The following is a 27,223-nucleotide window of genomic DNA, read 5'->3' as shown; positions in this document are numbered from 1 at the left end:
CCATGTGCTGAGCAACCTCTCATTCCCCAGCCTCGGAACACTGCAGCAAAGACTCAACACCGAGCAACACAATCCTCCAGGCAAGAAGGCACTGCAGCTTCCATGCAGAAACGTGCAGCCGCTCAATCAAACATTTAGACTGACGTTTCAAAGCACAGTAACTGCCGTTCAGTGGCACTTCCGCTTCATTTGAAAGGAAAAGCCATTTAACGTATAGAGACATTCTAGACAGTTGCATGTAGAGCGGTGAAAATGAGCAAACCCAGCTAACCGGAAGCATTTCCATTAAGAATGCAGTGCAGTACGATTTTAAATTGCGAAACAGCATTTCAAAAATAACAAAAGCATGTACATGTATTTATGTATGCATGCATGTATTTTATGTAGGTATGTATATATGTATGTTTAACATGGCTTGAATATGAATTGCAATCACCATAAGAGTTAAGGGCAACAAAAACAAAACACAAAACGTAATTTCAAAACTATTCTCTGCTGATCAGAACAACAGGGATTACTGGCATTGTTAGCCCTGGTGCAAAGTGATTAATGTACCCAGGACTGCAGCTGTCTGCTCGGAGGGGTCATGCCAGAACCAGCCCTGCTTGTCCTTGACTCCTAGTGGAAGACAATGTACATATATAATGCAACAGGATCTGTCATGACCAATGGGGATTACTGAGATGCGACATTTACAAGAGTGTCCCGTTGCTTTTCTCTATGACCAAATCTAAGTGGATGTGTGAACTGCCACCAGTGTTACCAATGCGGTTAGTTTAATCCATTTTTTGTTTTAGTTTTTTTCACATAAAGCACAGTGCCACCAGGTGGCCAAAAAGTTGTAACTGCAGCAAGAATCTTTTATATTCAGATATAAACAATGGGGTGTATTATTTTAAACAATGGTATTGTGGGTTTTATAAACTGGCAATGGTAGCTACAAGGTAAGCATCATTTTGAACTGCTACTTCACCCCCTAAGAGAACAGGTGACCCCTACAGTCCTTTTCTTAACTTACTAAGCCTCCAATGCTGCCAATTCAGCACCTGTCATAAACACTAGCGTTTGTTAATAAAGAAAGTGCTCCAGCAGTAACTCTTCAGACACAGAGAGAAGTACTCTCAACACTATTGTGGTGCAGAGCTGGTAAAACAAGCTTCACAATCCAGCGCTGCCATTGGCTGTAACCATAGCAATAGAGGCGGGACGGCAGGCAGGGGGGGGGGGGGGGGGGGGGGGGTGTTGAGCTCTGATTATAGAATACTTCAGAGGAACAGATTTGCTTTTTTTTGTGCTTGTCATTGAGCGGAAGGTAGCTTCTGTATACAGCATAGAGAAAGCTGATCCTGTCAACTAAAGGCTAGCAACTCAACTGGGAATTATTTATTTTTACACTTAGGAAGAACTGAAGCAGTGGAACGCTGTTTCTGGTACAGCCTTCACTCTTGTAAGTATATCAAGAGGATTATCCTGCTCTCTGCTTGTACAATACTGTATGTGTGAATGTGCTTCCTGGGGGAAGGAAAAAAAAACAGTGCTGCGTCTAACAGGTGTTTTGCATATTCTGGCTTGTCAGAATAACTGATGTCTAGGTTCGAGCTCAGTTTTGGGGCTGTGATAAAAGGTAGAGGGTTCATGATATCAGTGCAGTGTGGAAGGCAGTGGGTTCGAGTGGCTCAGTGGTCGAGTGCTGAGCTGCAGTGTGGAAGGCAGTGGGTTCGAGTGGCTCAGTGGCAAAATCAACAGTAGTATAATATATATATATATATATATATATATATATATATATATATATATATATTTAAAATATATTTTTTTAATATTTTATTTAATAATAATAATACTTCTAATGTTATTTTTGCATAACATGTAGTGCCAACTGGTGGAAAGTTTTAAAACTGCAGTTGGTTTGTATTTTAAATTGAATGTACACTTAAGACAAGTACTCTAATGATATCATAGAGACTTAGAGATGGAATCAAATTCACATTCTGTTTAGTTACTAATGACATCTCCCTCGGACCAAACTTCATACTTACTGCAGGGTGGCATGCCATGCAAATTTCCAGTCCTTGGTAATGCGGGGATGCGACACTGCTCTTCGCTGGATTATTTAAAGATGCACTACGTTGGGTTAATCCGCTGCCAGGCAGCACCCTGTTTAGAGGGATATTCAGCTTGCATTAACAAGGGGAAGTGAAGGTGTGTTGGGCAACTTTGCCTGTCAGAGATTTATTGACCACATTGGAGTTTAGCCTCTTGGTTAATAATGAAAAAAAGAATCCACTTTTAACAACAGGGCCCCCAAACGCCATTCTGGGGATCTGGTTGAGTTGTGGGCCATTGGGAAGAGCGCCCCCTACTGAGCTACCAACACCACTTCATATACTGCGTAGCCAGATCTTCCTAGGAGGTCGCTGATCCAAGTGCTGCCAAGCGCTGCGTAGCACCCTAAAGCAGGTCAGCAGTGGCAATGTCCTGTATTAGGAACACACATTGCAGAGGGTGCGTGAGAGATACAGCAGCATCTGTCTGCTGATATGAAACAATGGTACCAGAATGGATGGTTGAACTGGTTCATACCACTGGGGTGCCAGCCGTATGCCACTGTGGTACCAGTTTACCAGTGCCAGCCTGAAGTCACTGTTAGGTTCTCTCATTGTCCCTCAGTCCTGAGCCATTGTGTGACCGCTGGAGATTCTTCGGAAACAGAAGCTCTCCTATCCATCTGGCGCCAGATAAGGCACACAGTGCACAGGAAATAAGAGACAATGGCAATATTGAGTGCGGACACGCTCCCCAGCCTCCCTGGCTTTGCTAGGCACCACTGAGTGTCTGTAAACACACTGGAGAGACACAGTGGAGACAGAGCACTGCTTTGAACCGCCTGGGCTGATTCACTGCTGCCTTCTCGTCGTTTAATCAGTTGGTTTGACTTGCTCAGAGGTTAGAGAAAGTGCTGGGCTGCAGTGTGGAAAGTAATGAGGTTGAGTAGCTCAGTGGTTAGAGTGCTGGGCTGCAGTGTGGAAGGCAGTGTGTTTGAGGAGCTCAGTGGTTAGAGTGCCAGGCTGCAGTGTGGAAGGCAGTGGGTTTGAGGAGCTCAGTGGTTAGAGTGCCAGGCTGCAGTGTGGAAGGCAGTGGGTTTGAGGAGCTCAGTGGTTAGAGTGCTGGGCTGCAGTGTGGAAGGCAGTGGGTTTGAGTAGCTCAGTGGTTAGAGTGCCGGGCTGCAGTGTGGAAGGCAGTGTGTTTGAGGAGCTCAGTGGTTAGAGTGCCAGGCTGCAGTGTGGAAGGCAGTGTGTTTGAGGAGCTCAGTGGTTAGAGTGCCAGGCTGCAGTGTGGAAGGCAATGAGGTTGAGGAGCTCAGTTTTGGGAGACCAGATTTCCTCTCAAAAGCACATTTACTTTATTCTTGCACTGGAGACAAAGAATGCCAGGTATGTCTTATCATCGATTAATAAAGTCTGTAGATAATGCAGTGGCTCTGCGCTTGTGAGGGGCAGTCTAAGAATTCAGAAGCATTGCTTGGCTTGGAAGATCCCCTTCTGAAGTAATAAACAGCACCCTGTGCAGTGAGGATTAATCGCATTTCTGATGGTCCCTTTTTAATAAAGCAACAATTGGATTGCAGTACGAGTTACACTTGTGCTGTCCTGGGGATTGGGTAGACAGCTGCACGACTGGAGGGTTAGTTTCTTTATGCAAAGCTTTCTGTAACACAAACGATGTCAAGACCCTAGTCACAGAGAATTAAACAGATCTCTTGTGCGTTCTTTGTTTTACTAGGGTTAGTCATAAAACTCCACCCAATCCAAAAGCCTGTTCAGCCAACCAGAGTGGTTTACCAGAGAGCTGCATCCAATCACAACAGTGTCAAGCAGCACCAGTCCCAATCACCTACCGCCAATCGTGTCAGTGCCACGTTCACTTCTCAAAACAGCACAGGCAGAGATTCTGAAGCTGTAGTCTGACAACTGTGATCAGTTTAAACAATAATAACCCAACGTCTGAAATGCACTGCACCGTTCTATATCGAACATGAATTGCGTTAATGTAGGACGGCTGACCTTTCCCCTGGGGCTGTCTATCACCCCCAGAATAAGAATCAAGAACAGCAAACCTCATTCCACACCAGAAAGAGCATCAATTCTTCAGGAGTTACTGCCTTCAAAAAACAATGCAGTGTGTTTGTATTCATAAAAGAGAACAATTGAAGAAAGAGTTGATTGTGTGGGTGTTTCATTTGATTTTTCAAGGCGTGTTTGTGTGTGATCATTATTCTTCCTCGATAGAGGCAGCGTTCCTCCAGGGGTGCCCATGTGTATATGCTGCTGTTTTCTACTCCTGCTTCTTTCTGTCTTGTTCAATTGATTGCTGTTACGGACAATATTAGAACCTAGCAGAAAGGTGCTAAGGGAAGAAAGCAATCAAGTTGACAATAGCACTGTGTGCTGTGTGTAGGTGCAGAACTGAATCTGCACTGACCTTTGCATCAAATGATTCCACTGGCGACTAATGCATTTTCCCAGCTATTTTAATAATCCCCTTTGACATGAACAATTTAATAGCAGAGTACCTGCACTGATAGCATTTCACAGAACACTGTGCATGCATTAGCATTCCAAATAGAATGATACATGGGCTAGAGAAGGTTTTATTGTACTTTACTGTTCTGTTTTCCTGAATGAAAACTCCACAATGATCGTGGGAGCAGTTAAGCGTTACCATTTATGCATTTGTGTATTTTACATTTTTTAAAGGCCTCGCTGGGGTGATAACAAAAAGTTTACAAAAAAAAAAATCTACATTTCCACGCTACTACGCATGTAAAAATAGACATATGTTCTCCGGCAGATGAGATAAAAACAAAGCCATTTTATTAGTTGTTCTGGTTGTTTGAAGAACTTGATTTATGGCTGTATATACTCTCTGTGCTTTGTGATTGCTGCTTTGCAGGGTACATTGACTCAGTTTTGTAGACCTGAGTCACTTCCTTAATCTGGAACCAGCAGGAATGACACAGTGATTTAATACACACATTCATCTTTAAGTTTGAAATATTAACAGTAGTACTTTGCTGTTTTTACATTAACCCCGCCTGTGCTGAATTCACAGTTCGACGCCAGATTTTGGGATCAGAGCAGTCGGTATGCTCTTCTTGTTGGAGTTACACTCGTCCTGAAGCCAGGAAGGCTGCTGGGTTGTGACTTTAACCACACAGTGATTGGGAAAGAAGTGAAAACAGTGCCAAGCTCACTATAGAGAACGTGCTGCAATCTGAGATGGGACTGTTGCAGCAACAGCAAGGAATACTGTTAACATGGTATTCATTTGAGCTAACTGTGCTATGTGCACTAACTTGAATGGCTAATTTGCAATAGTATTTGTCCTTCACTGCGTTGGCCGCCTTTCTTGAACATGTACAGAACATGCCTGACCAAACAGTCTCTGTATTGTTCCTGTTTATCGGAAGACGTCGATGCCACCAGCATACTTCCAGATGATTTATCAACAGTATTATGTTTACTTTAATTTTCCATGGAGGTGGCTCAAAGCCTCGATATTTCTTCTGTATGGTGTCAATATTTAGTACCAGCAACTGGAGATTATTTATCTTTTGAGAAGGATTTTTTTAGTTAAGCGAGTCGAGAGTCATCTTGGGACTGGGGCGGAGATGAAGGAAGGTGACAGACAGCTTCCAGCACATTTGAGCCAATCACAGTTCTTTAAGTTTTTAAGTAGACTTTGCAGAAAGGGAGAGAATTGCTGTTTAACTGATTTTCAGAACTTTTTTTTCTTAAAGATAATATTAAGCGAATTTGATTCTCAAGGTGTGGGCGATCAAGTAATAGTTTTTCTACAGCAAGCCTGAGTAAATGAGTGCAGGAATACACTGTAATTACACCTAATAATTACACTTCTAAAGATAATTGCAATTATGCACGAATGACTTACCAAGTACATCAGTTATATTTAATCACAGAGGTTCAGAGATTTGGTTCAAATCGAGTGCCATTATTAAAATTTAATCCCACCCTCTATTTCAGTGACACAAGGAGACCCAAACTGACCACAAGACTGAAAATCTGCAGCTCGGTTTCTCATTTGAATGGCTAATTAATCCACAGCAGTTTTAGGTCTCATTTTGAAGCATGAATGGAAACTTGGACAAATTCTGCCCTGCGCTGACTCTCTGGTCTGTGTGTATGCGTGTGTGTGTGCGTGCGTGTGTGCTGACGTCTGTGTGTGTGCATGTGTGCATGTGCTAATAAACAAGATAAATGGAGCTCATTCCAATTTGAAACGCATTCTTGACAGAGCAATTAGGCACATCAAGACTGAACAAATTAGAACGGGAACATTGCTCTTTTAAAAAGGAAATGCAAATATGACCCTCCCCATGTGCATACAGTCTTGATCTTAAAAAGCATTCATTTACACAATGCACATGCTAATGGAGAGAGTGCTGCAGTGCAGTGCAGATGCAGCTGTGGTCAGGCCCCGGGTTCGCCTCGGTTTGCTATTGCTGCTTCTGTTTTCGTCGCTCTGGCGGTGCTGCGAGGTGGAGTGGCGGGGGGAGAGCGTGCCTGTTTTGTGCCCAGAAATCACCTACTTGGGAAGCACAGTGAACCCTAATTCCACCATGCACCCATTTATCTCACGGGAATGTTACTTTGGTTTGCACCTGATAACGAGGGGACAAGAGGGTAGGAAGACTGAGTCGATCACACAGGTGGCATTAAACAGGGGACAGTGTGGGTCAAACATGCCATTTCCTTTGTAAATTCCTGCACTGTTGGGGTCAATATGCTACTTGTATTAGGTTATTGTGTGTATTGATCAAAATGTCTCTGCAACCGTCATCTTCCCACACCAGCTGCTTATGTCCTCACATAGACAGTCTTCAGGAGCCATAGTTTATCGATCAATCGTCTACCTTGGAATGACCCTATGGAGTTATTTTGAATGTTGCCTAAGCTACAAAGGAACATAGATTTTTTTAAAAACTCTAACCCTCTCCCCTGCTGTTCTCAGTGTCTGATCCTGCTGAGAGGATGCATTAGCGGTAGCTGCTGAATTATCAGCACCACGTCCACACTGCTTCCATTGTCAGGGGATTCTATTCAGACACGAGGACATTTCAGATTCAGCGAAAAGCTATCTCTTTCCTGACTCCCCTGCCGTGAACACTGTGCCTCTTACTGGAGGCACAGAAACCAGTCGCTGAGTAATCACAGTATTACCCCACAGGAGTTGAAGGCGGTGGAGCGGTCCTTGCTGCTTTCACCCCAGGGACCGTGTCTAAACCCACACCAACAAGTCAACTGAGCTCTGATGGTCTCAGCCAGACAACTTCACGAGTGTCCCTCCTGCAGTCAATGAAACTTGTTCTGTCTTGTAGAATCAAGGACCATATTCACGAAGCATTCACTGCCATACATTTTTTTTTTTTAACGATTTTGTTATTCTTTTAAGACATGTATTGTTTTTTTTTTTTTAAAAACTTAATTCAAAGTACAGAGGTTTTGATGAAAACTTTATAAATGAAGCCTTGATTAAAGCGCATTTGTCTGGCAAGCGTTTGTAATTATCAAGGAATCCTACGCAATAATCTGGCTAGGACTGAAAATAATAAACTGAAAACCCAGTGACTATCTGTGCATTAGAAACATCATGTTCGTTTGTGGAAGGATGCTATGGGCTTACAGTGCTAGGAAGCTCCCCTATCAGTGCACACATTTAAGAGCTGCTCTGCAGGACTAGATCTGATGTGGAACTTTTTTTACAGCTTCAGTATCAAGATCACTGCCCGCCTTATCATTGTGCATGTGAACTTTTCTTTCGTGAAACATCTCAGAAGGCATATCGATTTGGACCATGCCTTTCCTGCTGTTAATATCCTACCTTCTCTCCCAGTCTGACATCCAACACTTAACATCCTGGTTTATTCAACAACAGAGAGCACTTGAGGGGTGTTTCTAGGTGAAGACCTTATTGGAAGTTACTAGCTGAGCAGTGCTAAAGGTGGCAGTGAAAATGTGTCCTGGGTCTGAATGAAAACCCCAACCCCCCCTCTTTCTGAAAGCCGTAGTGTTTTTTATTGTGTTTGATGGAATGGACGATCAAAGATAAGGGCTGGCCTCTTCTTATCACAGACAGGAGTGGGGATTGATCAGTGACACTTTGCGGATTTATCACCGTGCCGCTGTGCAGCGAAGGGGAAACAGTGGTCACAAACACAGCTGTAAATTGCTAATCATTACAGAGACGGCAGACTGATCGATAACTGCGAGACAGAGATGAGAGAACAAGCAGTGCCCGACCCCAGCTCTCACTGCCCATCTCTGCCATGCACGCTGCCAATGGAAGTGTTGCCAGCGCTGTGCGTTCAAGGATAGGTGTCAGTGCTCTTCTTTGCTGATGCAGAGGTGTGTAGGTGGCATGCTATATTTAGAAGTGTAGTGCAATGCTGCAAGGATATAATGTAGTTTGTAAAACTAAGCTTTGTGCTGCTTTGGGTATAAGTAAAAGCATGGTATGAATTGTAAAGCACAGCGAATCAGGATAAAACAGTGAATGCATGGCAACATCAAATATAGTCTCGATTGTAAAGTGCTAGCTGTGACAGAGTAATATTGGTCTCGCACAAACCTATGGCGAGTGGAAAAAAGATAAATGATCTCAGCAACTCGACATTTCAAACCATTATGTGGAGATCAAGATAACATTTTCCTCATGTCCTCATCGTACAAACCGGATATATAAATGAACATTTAATGTACATCCTGCTCTCTGTTTGTAGCAGAAATCGATGTATATAATCTCCAAACACACCTTTGAATTATCACAGTGATCTAAAAAGAGGTGTTCTTGTGTTTTAGATTGGACCTCCGCTTCAGTCATCAGATCCAGGAGACTTTTTAAAACGCAGACGATCGCTCCGCAGCACACTGCCCCTAGTGGATGTATGTGGGTATTTATTATTGATGTGTTTCCATGTAGTAGCATTTTGTAGTTACCCAAATATTACCATGTTATTACATGGTTATATATGGCCTGTGATCTAAACTGCTTTTTTGTTTCTTAGTTCTGCGTTTGGAGGGTCATGGGTTAAAGAATCCAAATATAAATTAGGAGACTATAAAGGCTCATTTGCAGCACTTGTCACAGTCTGTGTTGTAAATTAATCTCTCTGTCTCCAGGAGGACTGGCAGTCTGTTTTTTTTCTTACCTGTGTTTTTAATTATATTACACAGTGCAATTGATTCCTCAATCGAGAGAGGTTGACAGCCTCCTCCCACCTCCCTTCCTCTCAAAGTCGTGACTTTAATTAATCAGGCTGCAAACCAACTACAGTAAAAGACTGGTTCAAAAACCAGAGCCCCTAGCAACAAGCTCTTTTGATACCCGGTAACCACTAACCACAGAGGAGAGAAGGAGATGAAAGAGAAGAGGGTAGAGGCAGAGGGGGCGAGGAAGAGAGTACAGAGGAGCGAGGAGAGGGTAGAGAGAGGGGGAGAGGGAGAGAGTGCAGAGGAGAGAAGGAGATGAAAGAGGAGAGGGTAGAGGCAGAGGGGGAGAGGAAGAGAGTGCAGAGGAGAGAGGAGAGAGGAGAGATGAGTGGGTAGAGAGAGGGGGAGAGGGACACAGGGATGGAGATTTGGAAGGAAGGGGAGAGGATGAGGAAGACGGATTTGTCACCAGCAGTGCGAGCTAGTAGAAGGTCTTGAATGATCAACAACAATATTCTGTCTGACACCTGTAATCTAAGTGGTGCACTGCTCAATTATTTCCACAGAGACTGCACACCTTTGCCAGTAGGTTTCCATGGATACCACATGGAGTTCCGTCACGAAGCTCAGATCACAGGACTAACCTGTATTAAAAAACAACGATCCGCTCTGAGGAGTCATTTCTGAGAACGCAGGCCTGGACAGATGTCATGACCCTCAGTTCTCACTCTAAAAAGCTTTCATGAAAGATTCTCAAGAGCCCTTTCAGATAAACTGAACTGTGTGTAATTTGTCAATGTCTGAAGCTAAACACCCTAGATAAATAGGTCCACATATATTTGAATGATATAAAAAGACCCTCGCCTCTTACATGTCTTTCCCTATCATTCTGAGTAGTCCCGGGGGATTGGTGTTACCCTGTAAAGTGATGCTCAAAAGTGAAGCAAAAGTTTTAGAAACATTTCAACTAAACTGTGTAGGGGAGCAGTGAAAAGGGTACAGGAGGTAACTGGGGTAGGAATGGCCAGTGGGCTTCTACTCTGTTTAGTTCTATCAGGTTTCGTCACACAAGTGTTGGCTACGCCTCTGTTGTGATGACGGTATGTTTTTTAATCTGGCTGCGTTTGCTCTTTCCCATCGCTGATATCTCCTAACTGGGCTCCTTGCTCTCTCCCCTGCAGGGTTGCCCGTCCACGCCAAGATGAACAAGATGAAGAACTTCAAGCGGCGCTTTTCCCTGTCCGTGCCGCGCACCGAGACCATTGAGGAATCCCTGGGCGAGTTCACTGGGCAAATTAACCAGCTCAACAACCACATGAGCAGGGGTGAGCGGGGGAGACGGTGGTAGTGGGACCTTTATGGCTTGTCTTTGGAGATCCTTAACACTTACACCTTTCCTAGTTCTTTATACAGTGAGCCTCACACTTCTGCCCTCGCAACAGGTTCCCAATTCCTACAGTCACAAGTGAGGGTCATTACTTCTATCAGCACTCCTACAATAACTAAATGCTTAAATGAGGCTAGGTCTGAACCCAAATCCATTACACAGCTGCTAGTAGTCCTGCTAGGGTTTAAGCAAGTTGCTCCACTGGCGTGAGTCTGTTCTCTGATGACTAGAGGGTGTCATGGTGCTCAATGCCGCCATCTAGTGAGAGCATAGGGAAGCACAGCTGAAACTTTGTAGAACAAACATCATTGTACTGCTTTGTGCAGAGAAAAGGTTTGCATCGCCCTACAGAATGAACTTCATAAAGTCGATTGAAACCTGCTGAATAATGCTAAGCTAACGTAATGAATTGCACACCGCTTTGTGGGTCTCCATAATAACTAAACACTAAAAAACTGAGAAAACAAAATTCAAAATCTAACATGAAATACTGTACCAGCATTATGGCTTCCTGTAGACTTTTGCAATATCATTTTGTCGTTTCTTTGGTTACACGATGTTAAATAAAAGATCACAATTATGTTCTTTTTTTTTTTAATTATGTCTCAATCCTAAAATTCTTGGTGATGCTAAACTTTTGGCCATAGCTGTAGGTTTCCCTGATTTAAAAAAGACAGTTGTGTCTAACACGGTATTTTTCAAACTTTTCTCAAAGCGCTGCCACCCCCGTATCTCTAATGCGTGTGATTTTCCGCTGTGTCTTGGTAGATGAGATGGCACCTCGCAGATGGCAGCTGGAGATGCCAGATCCCTAATTATTCCTCTCCTTGCCTGAGCTGCTAATTAAGCAAAGCCGCCTAATTGAAGCTCCCACACAGTATGCAATCAGAGTGCTGCGTGAAATCCGAGTTCCGGGCAAAATGGCTCTCGGGCTCTTTCTGCAGAAGCCGCTCCGTTACACAAATTAGCATCGTTAGATTTCGGATCTCATTTTCTGTTCCTCCACAAGGTTGTCCAACTCCCAGGCTCGTACAGACTGCACACAATTAAAACAGCACGTTCTGTCATGAGCGCTGCCACCTGGCAGGCTGATGCTTCCCCTGTGGCGCATTTAAGCTGCGCAGAATATTGAAACAGATTCACCAAGTTGAATATGCCCTGTTTAAGACAGTATGTGCTTCGTGTGTCTCAGACTCAGAATGTAGCTCCAGTGAGCGCTGTGCAGTCTGTTTTTTATAATAAACACCCTGCCTGCAGATAAATAGATCTGGTATTTCACTCAATGTAGAGCTAAAAATAAAATAGAATAATGCCCCCAGGAATTGAAGAATGCTTTTGTATGCTATGAAACTTTAACATAATGTGTATTACTGTATAAACAGCTAGTTAGATAAAGCTAAATACATGAAAGCAATCTGATTCAGTGGTTGGAGATGGAAGGGGAATGTGGGGCTAATCCATTGTGGCAACCGATGACCTGCACCATGGCCAAGACAAATGAGCTTAAGTGGGGCTGGCAGAGTGACAGAGGCCCCCTGGACAGCTAACAATAGGCAGGAGATGAATTTGTCAACGCCGTGTGTGTTCTCTCTGGGCTGTCAGAAATGATGCACTGACTGCGTGCCAGGCTGTGGCAGGAGGAATCAATCAAACTTCTTTCCTACAGCGCAGACTGTTTTTTCAAGCACCAGAAGGGAACCGCAACATTCTCACACAGATGCACCAGGGGACGAGGCAATGCCTGGATATACAAACGGCCCCAAGTTCTTAAAAGCGCACCTCCGCACATCTCTATTGCAGTCTGTGGGCTGTTTTAATAACACAAGGAAAGCTAACAGATCTGGAGTAATGCTGTTTTGTACCAGCACTCAACACTTTCTGAGGAGTGTTGTCAGGGTTTGTAGAGCAAGCCCAGGGTATTTAAGTCACAGTAAGGGTCTATTTTAATGATCCAAACAGTTTCTGAATTAATCTATATCAATCCACTATTTACAGACCTGCATATTTACATTGTTGCATATAGTATAAATCTAGTGAAATGAAGTGATCAAAAAAAATCCTGTTTCAGAAAGTTCGGGAAGCCCAGTGGAAGTCGGGAGCTGTCGTTTCTGTTTTAACTATTGATGCCGCCAGCATGGCTTTTCATATGACAGTATCCTCAATCCGCAATTGTGCTTTCTTTTAGAGCAGACAGCCAAAGCCATTCATGGTTCAAGATCTTCCTCCGCCTTGATGGAATGAAGCATTGCAAACGGCCCTTGCAATGGCTCTCAATATTAAAGATGTGCAAGCGGTAAACTCCCTGCCTTAATAAACTGCCCGTCATGTTCTCTACTGATATTGCTTTGGGTTCTGGGGAGTATTCATCTGCACTGGTAGAGTGAGCAGAGAAACAAACAGCAGGTGCTATGAGAGAACAACACCTCCATAGACACATCCATCTTCCTAACATACTCCAGCTGGGTCATTGTACACATGCAGGGCTGACTTGAAGCTGAAAGCCAGGCTGGATTTCAAATCCATTTCTTCATGAAGTCCTGTGTGTGAATACGGCTCTGGTCACAAGAGGAATGAGTCTGTCTTACAAATTAACACAAAACCACCACACAACTTGCACAGGTCAGGATTGAGAGTCTCTCTCTCTCTCTCTCTCTCTCTCTCTCTCTCTCTCTCTCTCTCTCATGCTTGCAAAGCTGTGAAAGAACCCTAACACTGCATCTGTCTGCATCATTGACCTCACACCTTATAATCTGTCAAGCACTAAATTCACACCCCAATCCTGTTTCGAAAGGGAATAAATCAAACAGATATTCAGATCAGCTTGTAGTAGATTTAGGAAGCCAGTGCGGGTAGCTTGGGTTAAAGATAATGATAACAAAAAAACAAAAAAATGACTTGATGCCGACCCTAATTACTGGCTTGAAGTTCAAAGCTGTCCTAATGGCCTTACAATTAAAATCACAAATCCGCTTTTGATATCTGCGCTCGGCTCTCCTTTTTTTCCTCAAGCATTAGTCCCTTCTACAGCAGTAGCAGGGAAGCTGTTTGCTGTTCGCTCGCCCCCGCACAGTGGCAGATGAATTGAGGGCGATATTTTGCATATCACGATTAATCCTGACCAGAAGCCTTTTTTCAAAACCTATGCTCGTCATTGAACTAATTCAGTTTCTCTCAGTATTTTAAAGGTGTCTCTGCTGGGTGTTTTAAATTTACGGGTGAGAGTCTAATCTGTCAATAGATGATTAGAGAAGGGTTTAGAGCAGGCAGCAGATCGTTCTGCACAGGTTTCCTTTTATAAAGATCCCCAGAGAGGAGCTGAATAGTTTGTTCTTGTCTGCTTTGTCTGTGTATGCCTCAAATTGCCTATAACACACACAGAGGAGATTTCAAAAGGACCTCATGTTTTTTTCATGTTGGCTGTTGTGCGCTCAGACAGAAACAAGCTAATTAAGCGACAGTAGATAAGAGTGAATTAATAAGAGGCTGAGGCGAAGTGTTGCCTGGGCTCCCACCTACTGGAGTCACATGGATAACTGAGGACTGTATATAACCATTACATATGGGAGCTGAGCTCTCTGTGAGTACTCGATGGTATTGTTCTTGTGTAAATGAGCTGTCCCTCATTTGACTTATTTGTAATGCTAATGTATTCTTTAAGAGGCCTTTTATATAAGATGCATCTTCCTGCTGCCCCTCTTGAAAGATTACATTTGAAAAATTAACGCAAATACAGTTACAGTTTTTGAACAAGTAGTCAAAACTCAAGCAAGTGTCAAAAGCAAAAAAGAAATCAATAAAAATGATGCCAGTGGGTGATCAAACGATACTATACGATGATCGATGCATCACCCCAGCCTTGCGTGGTTTATTTAAAGACTGGTTCTGAAAGCTGTTGCTTTTGATTAAAAAGGATGGTTTTGTATCAAGGAAATGTGTTTTTAATGAGCATTCGGCAGCTATGGACGGATTCATTTCAGCAATAACGACTGCTCTCTTTACACAACATCATCACGAACAAGACAAACACGCACGTCATGGGAAATAGATGGGACAATCAAGCTGTTTTGTTTTACTGTGATTTAAATGCACGCTATTAAAAAAAAACAAACATACAAAGCTTGAATGTAGACAAGAAAAGCCTTTGATCCGTTAAAAGGTTGGTACTTAAGAAAGCTATCATCATAAGCATAAAACCAGAGTTTAAAACCCATAAGCACTGTCCACAAAAGTGGAGCGGAGTTCGCTTTTGATATTTCTTTTTGAAACAAGTGTTCTCTGTTGCGGTCGACAATCTAATAGAGTGCCAGATAGGACATCAGGTTCTGGTTTACACACTGTCTCTCCAGAAGGTCTGTTAGAAATGTAAAACAAACTCCTCTGGTTACATCACACTGCATTGTTAGAATAGATGTTACCTTTACTTCTTCTTTAAAGCTGTTATATGATGAACTTCAGTACATTCTGCATAGCCCATGCCTTACCACAGTGGTCTGTTTAATGGGGATTGTTATATAAGTATACAATACAAACTTTTTGAGTCTAATGATGATAACTAGCAGTGACCTAGGTAAAGAAAAGGAAATCTTTAAGATTGGGTTTAAGTTGTATTAATAGTAAGTGTGTTAGAGATTGGTTGTATATCATAGTTTGAAACAACAGCTCTCAATTGAAACTGTGCTTGCCTTTTTGCTATACGGTCTCCTTTTCCAAATACATATGAGAAAATGATTATTTAAAAAAAATGCTGACACAGACTGCATCATAAAGCAAGGCATTTTACACTTCTCCAAGTGCCAGTAGTAAATCGGCAGGAAGTCGGGTCAGGTGCATTGTGGACTCTGTAGTTTCATAACAGGAGCGTGCATACCGATACTGGTACGTAAGTATTAAAAAAAAAAATATATATATTTTCTGGATTTTCTAAACAGAGGCATTTCCACGTTTAAAGGTGGCAGCCTTGTCTGTAACACACAGGTCTTCCTATTCTGTCATCCCACAGACCTGGTCCCCAGTAATCTGCAGCTGACAGCCCTGCACCCCGCCCTGCAGCCAGACCGCAGTCCTGCTCCCTGTATTGAGGGCACCCAGTCCCCCACGCAGCTCCGCTACCAAAAGAACCACCGCCTCCGTCGATTCTCCATGGAGGTGGGTAACGCTGCCTGGGTGCTATTCCTTACACAGGGGGAGAGGGCGCCAGAGAGCGGCGCTAGAGACCACCTGTGTTAGTGCTAGGACAGACGTGCTGTTTTACAGACCTCATTCTATGGTGTTTATTAAATTGTATTTAGTAAACTTAATAAGTGGACCTCCTTGTAACTGTTGTTCTCATGTCATGTGATTAAACGGTTGGGGTAGGTTTATGGCACAGAGTTCCTCTTGTAGTTTTGGTAACGTTTGTCTCGTTGCGTCCCCCCCCCCCCCTCTCCAGGACATCACCAAGCGCATATCCCTACCTGTGGACACCAGTCTCCCAGAGGACTTCCTGCAGAAACTGCACATGGACAGTCCTCCTGTGTCCAAACCGCTCAGCAGGACGTCCAGACGGGCATCCCTGGTCAGCACTTGCCTCCTCTCCTGAACTCTGACCTCCTTTCGCTGCCAATCACAAAGCGTTTCTATTCAATGCTGGGAGCAGATTGTGCTATTAAAAGGAAATGCCCCAGCTCACTTTACAGCTGCACTTGCAATAGCATCTTACAACTGCACACTGCAATGGAAAATATATGTAAACTGTTTTCAAGGCAACTGGTATTAACGATTTCACAACTCATTATGTATTTCCCTAGTAGTTATTTTGCATGAGTGTGCCATGTATGAAACATGTAAAGGTTTATAAACGTTGTTAGATTGCTATACAGTGAGTATATAAGCACGGCTCCATGTATTAATGCCCAGATTCTTTCTTGGACATGTTTATTCTCTTTAGTCTGACCTTGGCTTCGGGAAGCTGGAGACCTACGTCAAGCTGGACAAGCTGGGAGAGGTGAGAATAGTCCCTTATGTTCAATAAACAATCACAGTTTTTGTGGCATACAGGGCAAGTTCAGATACATCTAGAGCAGTGGAGCCCACTGACAAACTACAGCCCACAGCCCCTAGACTTCAGAACACTGTAACACTGACTGACTGACTATGTGGATTAACCTCTCTCTCCTTCCTCTCTCTCTCTCCCGCCCCAGGGCACCTATGCCACGGTGTTTAAGGGGCGCAGTAAGCTCACAGAGAACCTGGTGGCTCTGAAAGAGATTCGACTGGAGCACGAGGAAGGAGCCCCCTGCACTGCCATCCGAGAAGGTGTGCCCCAAATATCCCACTGGAGTACCAGGACCAATATTAACAAGAACCACAAAGCCCCTCACCCATTCGCCCGCTGCTGAATCCTTTACCAGAATATAGACGTTGCAAGAGAGACACAATAGATTGCTTTCCCTAATATTATAATTAATAAGGACAACACTGTTGTGCAGCTCCTCAATAAAAGTAAATTTTATTAAATATTTTTAACAGTGTACTTGTGTGTGGGCAGGTATTACTACCAATGTGCGGACAAAATTTGAGAAAATGTCCCTGCAAAGATAGTAACTCCTGAAAAAATGACATGGAGACGCCCCCACTTTGTAAAACACGTTTTTAAAGAACTAAATATGCTTCAAAAAAAAAAAAAAAAAAAGTGCCAAAATATTTAGTTTATTGTTGACTTTCACCCTGTGTGGAGATTTGTCTGATTGGAGTTAGAAATAATAAATACAAATGTAATGAGAGTCAATGAGAGGCCCCCACAAGTATAGGAATGAATATATATAAACATTTTTAATTGGGCGTTAACAAGAACATGGAAAGTGTTATAACTGTGGCAGGCCAGTGACGGGAATGGTATGCATTGCATTGCTGCGGTGTGTGTGTGTGTGTGTGCGCGCGCGTGCGTGCGTGTGTGTGTGTGCGTGTACGTGTGTGTGTAACCCTCCTTCCTGTGCCCACAGTGTCCCTGCTGAAGAACCTGAAGCATGCCAACATCGTGACGCTGCATGATATCATCCACACAGACCGCTCCCTCACACTCGTCTTCGAGTACCTGGTAAGGCATCTGGGATGAAACAGACATGAGCGCATATGCAGCCTTCGCTTCTAAATCAAAAGAGCTATGATGTGGAGCCATGTACTGCATTGGACAGCCCTGACTTAGACTATACACATATAATGAATCTCTTCACTCTGTGGTGTTCTGCACTGTGTTCTGATCCACTCTCTCTCTGTGTTGCAGGATAGTGATCTGAAACAGTACCTGGACAACTGTGGGAATATCATGAGCATGCATAACGTTAAGGTAAGATGACAAAACTGTACAGCGTCTTGCATTGCACTGGACTGCATTGTACTGTACTGGACAGTACTGCATTGTATAACAGTAACGTCACAACAAAACACAGTCCTGATTAAATCCATCATCAGGAATAAATGCTTAATTATGTGTGATACAGACAGGAAGCACAATGGTCTTTGTGGGCAATAATGAATTTGTGGTTAGGTCACTGATCATTCATTGATTATTTGTACCCACTTGGAACCAGTGTATCCTCTCTGTATTGTATTGCACTTCACTACACTGTACTGGATTGGACTGTACTGTACTTGTCACTGGTATCCCTTTCCCCTCCTCAGATCTTCATGTTCCAGCTCCTGCGGGGTCTCTCGTACTGTCACAAGAGGAAGATCCTCCACAGGGACCTCAAACCCCAGAACCTGCTCATCAACGAGAAGGGCGAGCTCAAGCTGGCTGATTTTGGTAAGGGGCATCGGCCAAAGCCAGCATTTTCATACTGGTTGCTATTGGATATTTACTTTCATACATACCTTGGCACACACGGCATGCCAGGTTATTACAATGTCGTTTTGTGTAGTGAAGCAGTGAAATCAGCTGTCTTAGTGCCAGTAAGAATCTAACCAGGTTGCTAAAGAAGCCAGTTCTAGGGAAAGCTAAAGAACATCAGCTTTAATTTATTCTTAACATCAGACTTGTTAGTGGCAAAGAAAGAACAACGTATTATTTTGTGTCCAGAAAGAACTGCAAAGTTACGACCCTGTAATTCGTGCTCCAGGTGCGTGCTTTTAATTGCATGGTTTGTGTTTCAGCTCTTAGTTTGGTCAGGGCTTCATTGGTGTTGTATTCCTCAGGCCTGGCACGAGCCCAGTCAGTGCCCACCAAGACGTACTCCAACGAGGTGGTGACGCTGTGGTACCGCCCCCCCGACGTGCTGCTGGGCTCCACAGAGTACTCGACGCAGATAGACATGTGGTGAGGCTTCAGCTCCAGCTCCCTCTCGATGACTGCAGCCTGAATGGGGCTTCTTAGCACAGGGACCCCTGCCAGTCGAACATTATCAGGGCTGGACAAAGAGAAAAGAGTTCATTAGCTCTTAGTTTAAAGAAAGAGAATGGGTATTAAGATTTGTGTAGCTACTGGCAGCAGTGAAATCAGCTGTCTTAGTGCCAGTAAGAATCTAACCAGGTTGTTGAAGAAGCCAGTTCTAGGGAAAGCTAAAGACCATCAGCTTTAATTCATTTTTAACATCACTTATTTAAAGCGGTCTTGAACTGTTCCACCTGTGTTTCATTTAGAGAGGAGCAGGGACTAGCACTATTGACATTGCACATGTATTAAACATGGAAAGAGCTCTTGAATGTGCTTTGATAAAAGTGATCTGGAGGAGGATGCTAAGCTTTGGTCTGGTAACATAACAGGTAAACTTCAGTGTCTACTAATATGGCAATGCAATTGGGCAGTTATATCCAGTGTTCACTTCTCTGTGCCAGATACCGCAGGGAACAATCACAGGACTTTGACAGCGGACTTTGAAAAGTTCTTTACTACACTAACTTAGTGATCAAAGAAAATCAAACAATGTGCATAGCGGTGATGAGGAAAGGCAGGCGTGCCATATACCGTATGATACCAAATTACATGCCACTGTTTAATATACAGTTTGTACTGTACAAATGAACTTCTGCATTGCACTGTTACAACTGCAGTGCCATGCTGAGCTTCGTTTCTAAGATGATCGGACACCTCAGCTCTCTGAGCGATTAGACACAGGTGCAGGAAGAATACATCAGGGCAGCTTTGTCGTGGATTTATTCTGTAATATCCAAAGAGACTCAGGATTCCGGTTGATTACCAGCTCTAAATATTTTTATCAATTTATACAGAGGAAGAGTCAAAGAAAGACCGTTTGAGTTAAAGTAGATATTTCTACAGGATTTTTACAAGCTTGAAGATAGGGTGTGTTTAGTGAATTTTACTGAGAGATTAAGGCAAATTATAATGCAAGTTTGTATGTGACATTATTGGGCAGCCCTCACTATGGAAGTTGTTGAAGTTAGCATTAGCAGGGCACTGAAACGATGTGTGCTCTCTCTCTCCTCGCTGCAGGGGCGTGGGCTGCATTCTGTACGAGATGGTGACGGGGCGGCCCATGTTTCCGGGCTCCACGGTAAAAGAAGAATTCTACTTGATCTTCAGGCTCATAGGTGAGGTTGACAACTGCACTCTCCGCTTTAAACACTAGGTGGCGATCACAGCTAGTGAGCTCCGGCACGCACTGGCCAGCAACCCAAGTTGATCCATTTCAGCTGGTTCGCTAGCCATGCGTTTACCAGCAATAAACTTAAAAATAGGAACTGTGCAGCTACTGCCGCAGCGTGCCTACCAGCACATCTTCAGTGCAACCATTCTTATTTCTTCATTGTAAGCCAGGTCATAGCAAACGCTATGCTGTGCTACCCTTCAAGAGCTTTTGAATCTTCATTCATTTCAAGCAGCCTAATGCAATCTGTGAGAAAATATAATGACAACTTTGGAGTGTTCCCACTTAAGTGTCATAAAAAACACAGAACCCAGATTTCGATTAAAGGATGCGTGCCGTGCACAAACATATAGATGCAGATTGGATACGGCAGGTGTTTACAGCTTTACATGAAGTGTGTAATTCCTTTGGAAATTCCGCTCCGCCGGAAAACCAATCAAAACCCGAGTTTGAATTTAAGCTCCTGGTTTCCGATTATGCTTGCAGATTTCTAAAGGCAGTAGACAATTATCATCAATAAGTTACCTTGTTGTGTGAACGGAATCCCATCGCGCTTGGGAATAGGAAAAGAGCGTGGGTTATCAATGTTAACCAATATCCCTTATCAAAACAGTGCGCGTTTCCAGACTTGCTCGCCAGCTCTGACTGCGCTCTTACTGAGGATTCACCAATGCACCAGTGCCCCCCTGTGGAATTTAACAGTACCGCATCCAAAACCGATCCCTTTCAGTAACTTATGTACCGCATTTTACAAACATTACATGGAAACATCGGTAAAAAAAAAAAATAGGTCAGTATACGGGAGCGATTGAAGCAAACGATCAGATCTATTGGAGGCCCGTGTGAATTATTTTCAAACGATCTCGGCAAAATAATGGGAGCGGTTCGTTTCCAGTCACACCAGCCTGAAACACTTCAGTCTTCACACGCTGCAGTTTCTGCTCGCTGTGGGGATCACATCTCTTCTACGCAGTCATTTTTGTAATAAGTGTGATGCTTATAGTAGTCCCAGTCCTTCATTTGACATTTGTTGTTATTATTTTGAATTGGGTTTTTAAAGTTTTTAAATGGATACGTGTACGCAGTTTGTTTAAGTCTGGTTTGGTACACAGATAAAAAAATAAATAAAAATAAATTGCAATTTTAAACAACGGTATTTTTGCATAATTGCACTGTGTTGCTGCGTGTTGCAATTATACAAAAGCGAAAGAAAAATCCTAGACAACATAACAAAACCGGCCAATGTCTTTGATAGAGAACTAAACACTATAGCGACGTTTGAGTGTTATTCGAAGTCCGAATTAGGTCGGAGTCCAAATACAAACTTTTGATTTAAATTGTTTTTATATTTCTTAGAAAATAATACCTGGAAAATATTTAATACTAGACAAAAAAAAAAAAAAAAAAAAAAATCGGGTATAAATCAGTAAAAACCGAGGTTCCGTTAAAAAAAAAAAAAAAAAAAATCGGTAAAATTCGGAATAAACCGGAAATGTGGAACATAGCGAAAGCACAGCAAAGAACTGAGAAGTATGACAGCACATGTTAAAAAGCAATGGAAATCCGTAGTGTAAAGGCAAACTAATACAAGCAACAAATACCAAGCAATCACCATCAGGCTGAGAAAGATGCCCCGTGGATTGATACAGCCAAGGAGACAGTGAGAAAGCATGCTGTCATCTACACAGGGATCCGTTGGTTTGACCCCATTGCAAGCTAACTCAGTACAAGCTGTCCTGCATTCATCTTTCCTCTGCCTCTAATCGCTTCCGCTCCAGGAGTGCCCATTTCCAGCGTGTAGAATGAGTTACAGCCAGGCCACGAGGTGCTCACTGAACCACCCAGGACTACATGACTGCACAGGCAGTACAAACATCCTGGTTGCGCTTATTTACATTTGCACGCTGTACAGGAATGATTTACGCACACTCACATCTCCCTTTTTTTGTCAGTTTATCTACCATGATTACTAACTGTTCCAGCTTCTGAAAAGACTCCTCGAGGTCAATGAGGAAGCGAGGAGACATATCAGTATTTCGCCATGCACCGAAGCCTACTGGAGAAGCATTGACGCCTGTACAACGCTAACATACCCCCCCAGACCTCTTTCAGATTCTCAGAATTGTTTTGTTGGAGCAGTCAGTCAGGCAAATAATGTATCTGAGGCCGAGTTTCTCGAAGGCTGCCTGTTTGTTCTTGTTTTACAGGTACGCCAACAGACGACACCTGGTCTGGTATAACAGCGAATGAGGAGTTTAAATCCTACCATTTCCCTCAGTACAAACAACAGCCTCTCATAAACCACGTGCCCAGGTAGCAGTCAGTCTTTTAACTAGGATTGCCTACACAATTGTAGAAAAAGGCATTTTAATAGAAAACCTGGTGGTCAAATGGCATAGTTACAGGTTTTTTTTTGTTCTGTATGGACCCTTTGGAGAGAACTTCTTGTTAAAGTCTATTTCAAATAATCCATGAAAACGTTTTTAGGTTGTGTGAGAGAGGGTTAGATAGTTTACCCTCCTTTTCCATAGCGCTGTTTACACTGTTTCAAGCATGTTAATCTTTGAGATACTGTAAAAGTCCTTAAACAGTCCTTAAAATATTGTGAATAGGACCTAAAAAATAACAATGCTAAATAGCCCTTCCCTTTATTTTTGTTCTAGGTTAGACACAGAGGGAATTGACCTTCTTGCAAATCTCTTATTGGTAAGATATCTTTTTTTTTTTTTTTTATTGTATTTCTATTTGCATAAAATCTACCGACGTTGAGAATGTTCTTTCAGGTGGTCCTGTTATATTATGATTAAAAGCTGTGTCGCTGGTTGTTGATAATGAAACTATTCCTATTAAATATTAGATGAACCCTGATTTAGACCATGTCAGAATGTTTCAACCTAAAATATCAATGAATGGGAGAGCTGCCTTTACCCACTCTAAACAACCACGGTTTTATGTCATTTTAACGGCAGAATAAGAAATAACACTTTTAACTAAACCCAGAGAAGCTTGGTTAGTGGCCTGAGGGTTCGAGTCTACACAATTCCATCCAGTGCCTTCCATGTAGCCTCAATTCTCTGTTGAGACAAGGGGCAGCATGCTTGAACAAATGTATGAGAAGTTGCTTCAGGTGCAGCGCTTCTAGTTTGAGCTTGTGCTGCACTGTAAGAAAGTTCTGACCCTCAGGGCCGCTACTCACTCTTGTTTTGTTTTTTTTCTTCATCCTCACAGTACGAGGCGAGAAGCCGGATATCTGCTGAAGCTGCTTTGAGGCACCCATACTTCAAGAGTCTAGGGGAGCGGGTCCACTCTCTACCTGATAGTAAGACCACAGTTAGGGTGGGGTTTAACAGATTGCCTCTAACACCCAGAGTCCTATTCTGAAGCAAAGCACAAGCGCATTTTCTGAGAGGAACTGAACCCATAACCACCTTTGTGAGTGAGCAATCTCACACGAACCATCACTCAATCCTTTTCAAAGCTGTGAAAATGGCTTTAGATCAAAACGGACCACATGTTTTATTTAACACAGTGTCTATGTATGAATTTCACTGGATCTGTATAAAAGTGGGTCTCGCTTGAAAAAAAAAGGTGCACAATTCTGTTCAAGTTATTAAACATAAAATATTCTTAGTGCGAGAGACTTTGACCTTGGACTTGCTATTCACACCTGCAGTTTCCAGTTCTCAAAACCGCTCAGGTTGTGCAACCGCGTTCAGAAGTGATGGGCATGCTTTGTGTGGGGTCACATTACACTTGCATTTACCTGCTGAACAAGGTAATCTAGTAAGAATAACATAACCAGTGTGCGCTCTGTTTTTTTCCTCTGCAGACAGTTCCGTGTTCTCCCTCAAAGAGATTCAGCTCCAGAATGATCCAGGATACAGGGGCTCTGTATTTCAACAAGCAGGTGGGCTCATTGCACATTCAAATACAAGGCACACTATTAACTCAAAGATTATATATATATATATAGGTATAACGCTTATATTGTGTGTGTCCCTAGACCCGTATTATAGCTTCAATTCTGGTGCATGTGGAGTTGTGAAAGGTTCCTTTCAGGTATATCTAATTCAGGTTCATGATGAAGGGCTGGCAGTATTAAGATCCACCACTGTTTATATCAGAGGTGGCCAATCCCAGTCCTGGAGGGTCATTCCACTCCAGGTTTAACAGGTAAAGTGAGATCACTAACTACTTTAGGGTCTGGATAGAGTTTTAATTAGCTCAATTACATGATTTAGAACAGGGTTGGAACAAAGACCAGGAGTGGAAGGACCAGCCCTGTTTTAGATCATTTCAACAGATCCTATTGTGTTGAGGGCTGATGCTGAAAGCGTAGACACCCTATAGTGAGCAGAACCTGAGCCAGGGCCTTTCAGACTGCAACATGCAGTCTTATATTATACTATCATGAAAGGAGGCTTCTCGTTTTCTTTTGTAGCTCGTGGCAAGAACAGAAGACAGAGCATCTTTTAGGCTCAGGAAGGTGGAATGGCTGTAAAGGAAGGGAGAGGGAGAGGTGGGGGTTTGCATTCCAGAAGAACAAAGAGGATGGGCTGCCCATCGGCAGGGAAGCCTGGTTCCTGTGCTGCACTCTTTACATTGAGAAACTTGAATTCCCAGTTACACCACAGCAGAGCACCATTACTGACCACCGGGTCTGGCTTAGCAACATTCTCTCAGTATTTGTTTCTGCTGCCTCCAGTTACAGTTCCCGAGCCCAATCTATCCCAGAGCCTGCTGGATCCAAGTAGGTAAGAAAGTTAAGTAAGAAAGTAAGTTAAGTCATCGTGTGGAGGCTGGCTCTCATTATAAGAGTCTGAGCAGCCAGCATTGCTCAGCCTTGGTTCACTGTCCTCCCGCCCCAAACCGAACATGTTTGTAATAACATGAAGACACATCACCTACTAACTTATAATAAGGGTAGAACTAGGAACCTCCTGGTGTGTCCAGGAGATTTGATATTGCCCACAAACCCGCTGCACTACCTAGTATGCAGAATAATAGAGCTAGCAACAGCAAGCACCACACATTGTTCTCCAATACTGATGAAAGCAGACCTATTGAGTGCAGCCCTGATACCGTGTCTGCCCCCGATTCAGTGTATACCTCTCATTCACGATGGTCCAAACTAACCCCAGCCGTATCTGTGACTTTCCTTTCCACCCTGTGTATCTGTGTACCTGTCACCCCTGTTTGTGATACTCACACATGGGGGAAAAACACAGGTACATTTTACAGCAACATCTCTGTCCATACATGACAGTTAATATACTGTATGTTCATACACAGTTGGTCTTTAAAATGGTGCAATAGCGTATATATATATATATCTTGTTGTTAATCTTTTTAACTTAATAAAGCACATTTTGCCAATGCAATGCACTTTCATGGTTTAAACTACGGACCTCCATCATATGGGATAAAATTATACAGAGTGAAACTTAACATGTATATATATATATATATATATATATATATATATATATATATATATATATATATATATATAATATAATCTGCAGTTTCTATGCTTGTTTACTTTGACATAAACTTCACTGATGAATAAATACTATATACATACAACAAACACAATGGTAATAACTAAAAAAAATTAAATAAAAGAAATACAAAATGTATACTTTTGAATGAGCTGTATTTTCTGATATCTGGAACTGCTGTACTGTTGAATAAACTGCCGAAGTATTCGAAAGCCGTTTGAAATACTGCACGTGTAATAACTAAAGAATTAATATAATGTCTTCAAGCGTTTTCTGAGAATGTGATCATACAAGGAGTTAAAGAGTGCATTGTACTATTGTAGCTGATGTCTAATTGTTTTATAAATGCGGTATGTTTAGACTTTTTGTATGGAATATGTGGTATTAAATATTCTGTGTGATTATTCTGTTGTGAAGATTATGAAACTGAATGTATTGTGGATGCTGCCAAGCCATAATTTATGACAATGAGAAAAGATAAATAAATCCTAAGTAAATACTTGGCTTGTTTGTAGTTCTGTATGATTGCACAGGGGACCACTTTGGCTCCCATTACATACACCTCTCTCCTTGTTTAAAAACTGATGCCAGTAATATTCTGGCTCAAATGTTTTTCAGGGCTGTCCATCTCATGGCCCTTTGAGTTCCACAATATGCTTATTTTGATAAAGACATCAGCAACGGAAATAAGACTCCTTTTGCATAGCAGTTTCACCCATTCCAGGCTTGAATACGTGTTTGATTATCCATAGTGTACAGGTAACAAGCTCAGGTGTGTTATTAAACCTAGTAAAACCTGGCATGGGGTCTTATTTCCATTCCTGGATGTGTTTTCTAGTCAAGGATCTTAATGGGTTTGAAAATACCACAAGGGTAACCTCTAGTATCTGGATGAAGCCCCCTAAAGATGTAAACTAGATGGTGTGTTTAAACATGACACATGTCTGGTGACCTCAAACGTGCTGCCGCTTCTGGTTAAACCTCATTTTAGTTCTCTCTGTCTTTGCTAATATTCAGTAACCTACATAGTTTTAATGAACTGAATTACGGTCCGCTGCGTGACTGTCTTGCCCACGGGACTACATTTCCATCCCAAAATTAGAACAAAGAAAATCTTGATCAGAGAAGATTAGCTTTCCCATTTCGTTTGATGATGAATTGAGGGCTTGCACCTAATTACATCTTCTAAATGAAAAGCCATGCTGTTCTATTAAAAAAAACCAAAAAAACAATGGCATCTTTCCTCTGGCAATCATTGACCCGTTGCCAGCCCAGGTTTCCTGCTCCCAGACGCTGGATTGTGCAAACCTACTCAGCACTGCCGTTTACAGAACAGACTCCATTTACCCAGGTATGTTATGTAACCTGCAACCTGGAGTGAGATTTCAAATGCATTGGCCAATATGTGTGCTGTAGGAATCTATGACTGACCTAATTTGGAAAGGATGTTATGATTCAAATAGTCTAAGTTATTATACACATGTTTTATTCATTTTCTTTTAAAATAGGCGAGTATCAGGATCT

General features: G+C 42.6%; 1 protein-coding gene across 3 annotated transcripts; it reads left to right on the top strand.

Moving 5' to 3' along the window:
* The first annotated feature begins 1,274 nt into the window (after window positions 1–1,274).
* cdk18 (cyclin dependent kinase 18) lies at window positions 1,275–25,655 on the top strand. Of its 3 annotated transcripts, none has more exons than XM_041228904.1 (17): window positions 1,275–1,447; window positions 8,880–8,967; window positions 10,412–10,555; window positions 15,617–15,762; window positions 16,046–16,171; window positions 16,544–16,600; window positions 16,797–16,911; window positions 17,598–17,692; window positions 17,879–17,941; window positions 18,277–18,400; window positions 18,790–18,910; window positions 20,045–20,142; window positions 22,406–22,511; window positions 22,862–22,904; window positions 23,427–23,517; window positions 24,028–24,105; window positions 24,640–25,655. In XM_041228904.1, exons 3-17 carry the CDS (start codon window positions 10,432–10,434, stop codon window positions 24,672–24,674), a joined length of 1,422 nt encoding a protein of 473 aa, XP_041084838.1. In that variant the 5' UTR covers window positions 1,275–1,447; window positions 8,880–8,967; window positions 10,412–10,431; the 3' UTR covers window positions 24,675–25,655. The 3 variants fall into 3 exon arrangements, with proteins under 3 accessions (XP_041084838.1, XP_041084836.1, XP_041084837.1); XM_041228902.1 differs by having other exon boundaries at window positions 8,880–8,963; window positions 24,640–25,654; XM_041228903.1 differs by lacking the exon at window positions 8,880–8,967 and having other exon boundaries at window positions 24,640–25,654.
* Window positions 25,656–27,223: the final 1,568 nt, after the last annotated feature.

The sequence above is a fragment of the Polyodon spathula genome, chromosome 25, assembly GCF_017654505.1.
Source record: "Polyodon spathula isolate WHYD16114869_AA chromosome 25, ASM1765450v1, whole genome shotgun sequence".
Taxonomy (NCBI): domain Eukaryota; kingdom Metazoa; phylum Chordata; class Actinopteri; order Acipenseriformes; family Polyodontidae; genus Polyodon; species Polyodon spathula.
The sequence above is the reverse complement of the archived record's forward strand: the minus strand, read 5'-3'. Positions and strand labels throughout refer to the sequence as shown.

Bases quoted from the DNA above. Each gene is read 5' to 3' on its own strand.
- cdk18 (XM_041228904.1), top strand. From the start codon at position 10,432: ATGAACAAGATGAAGAACTTCAAGCGGCGCTTTTCCCTGTCCGTGCCG. The intron at 17,693-17,878 runs GTAAGGCATCTG...TCTGTGTTGCAG, and splicing joins CACTCGTCTTCGAGTACCTG to GATAGTGATCTGAAACAGTA. The intron at 20,143-22,405 runs GTGAGGTTGACA...CTTGTTTTACAG, and splicing joins CTTGATCTTCAGGCTCATAG to GTACGCCAACAGACGACACC.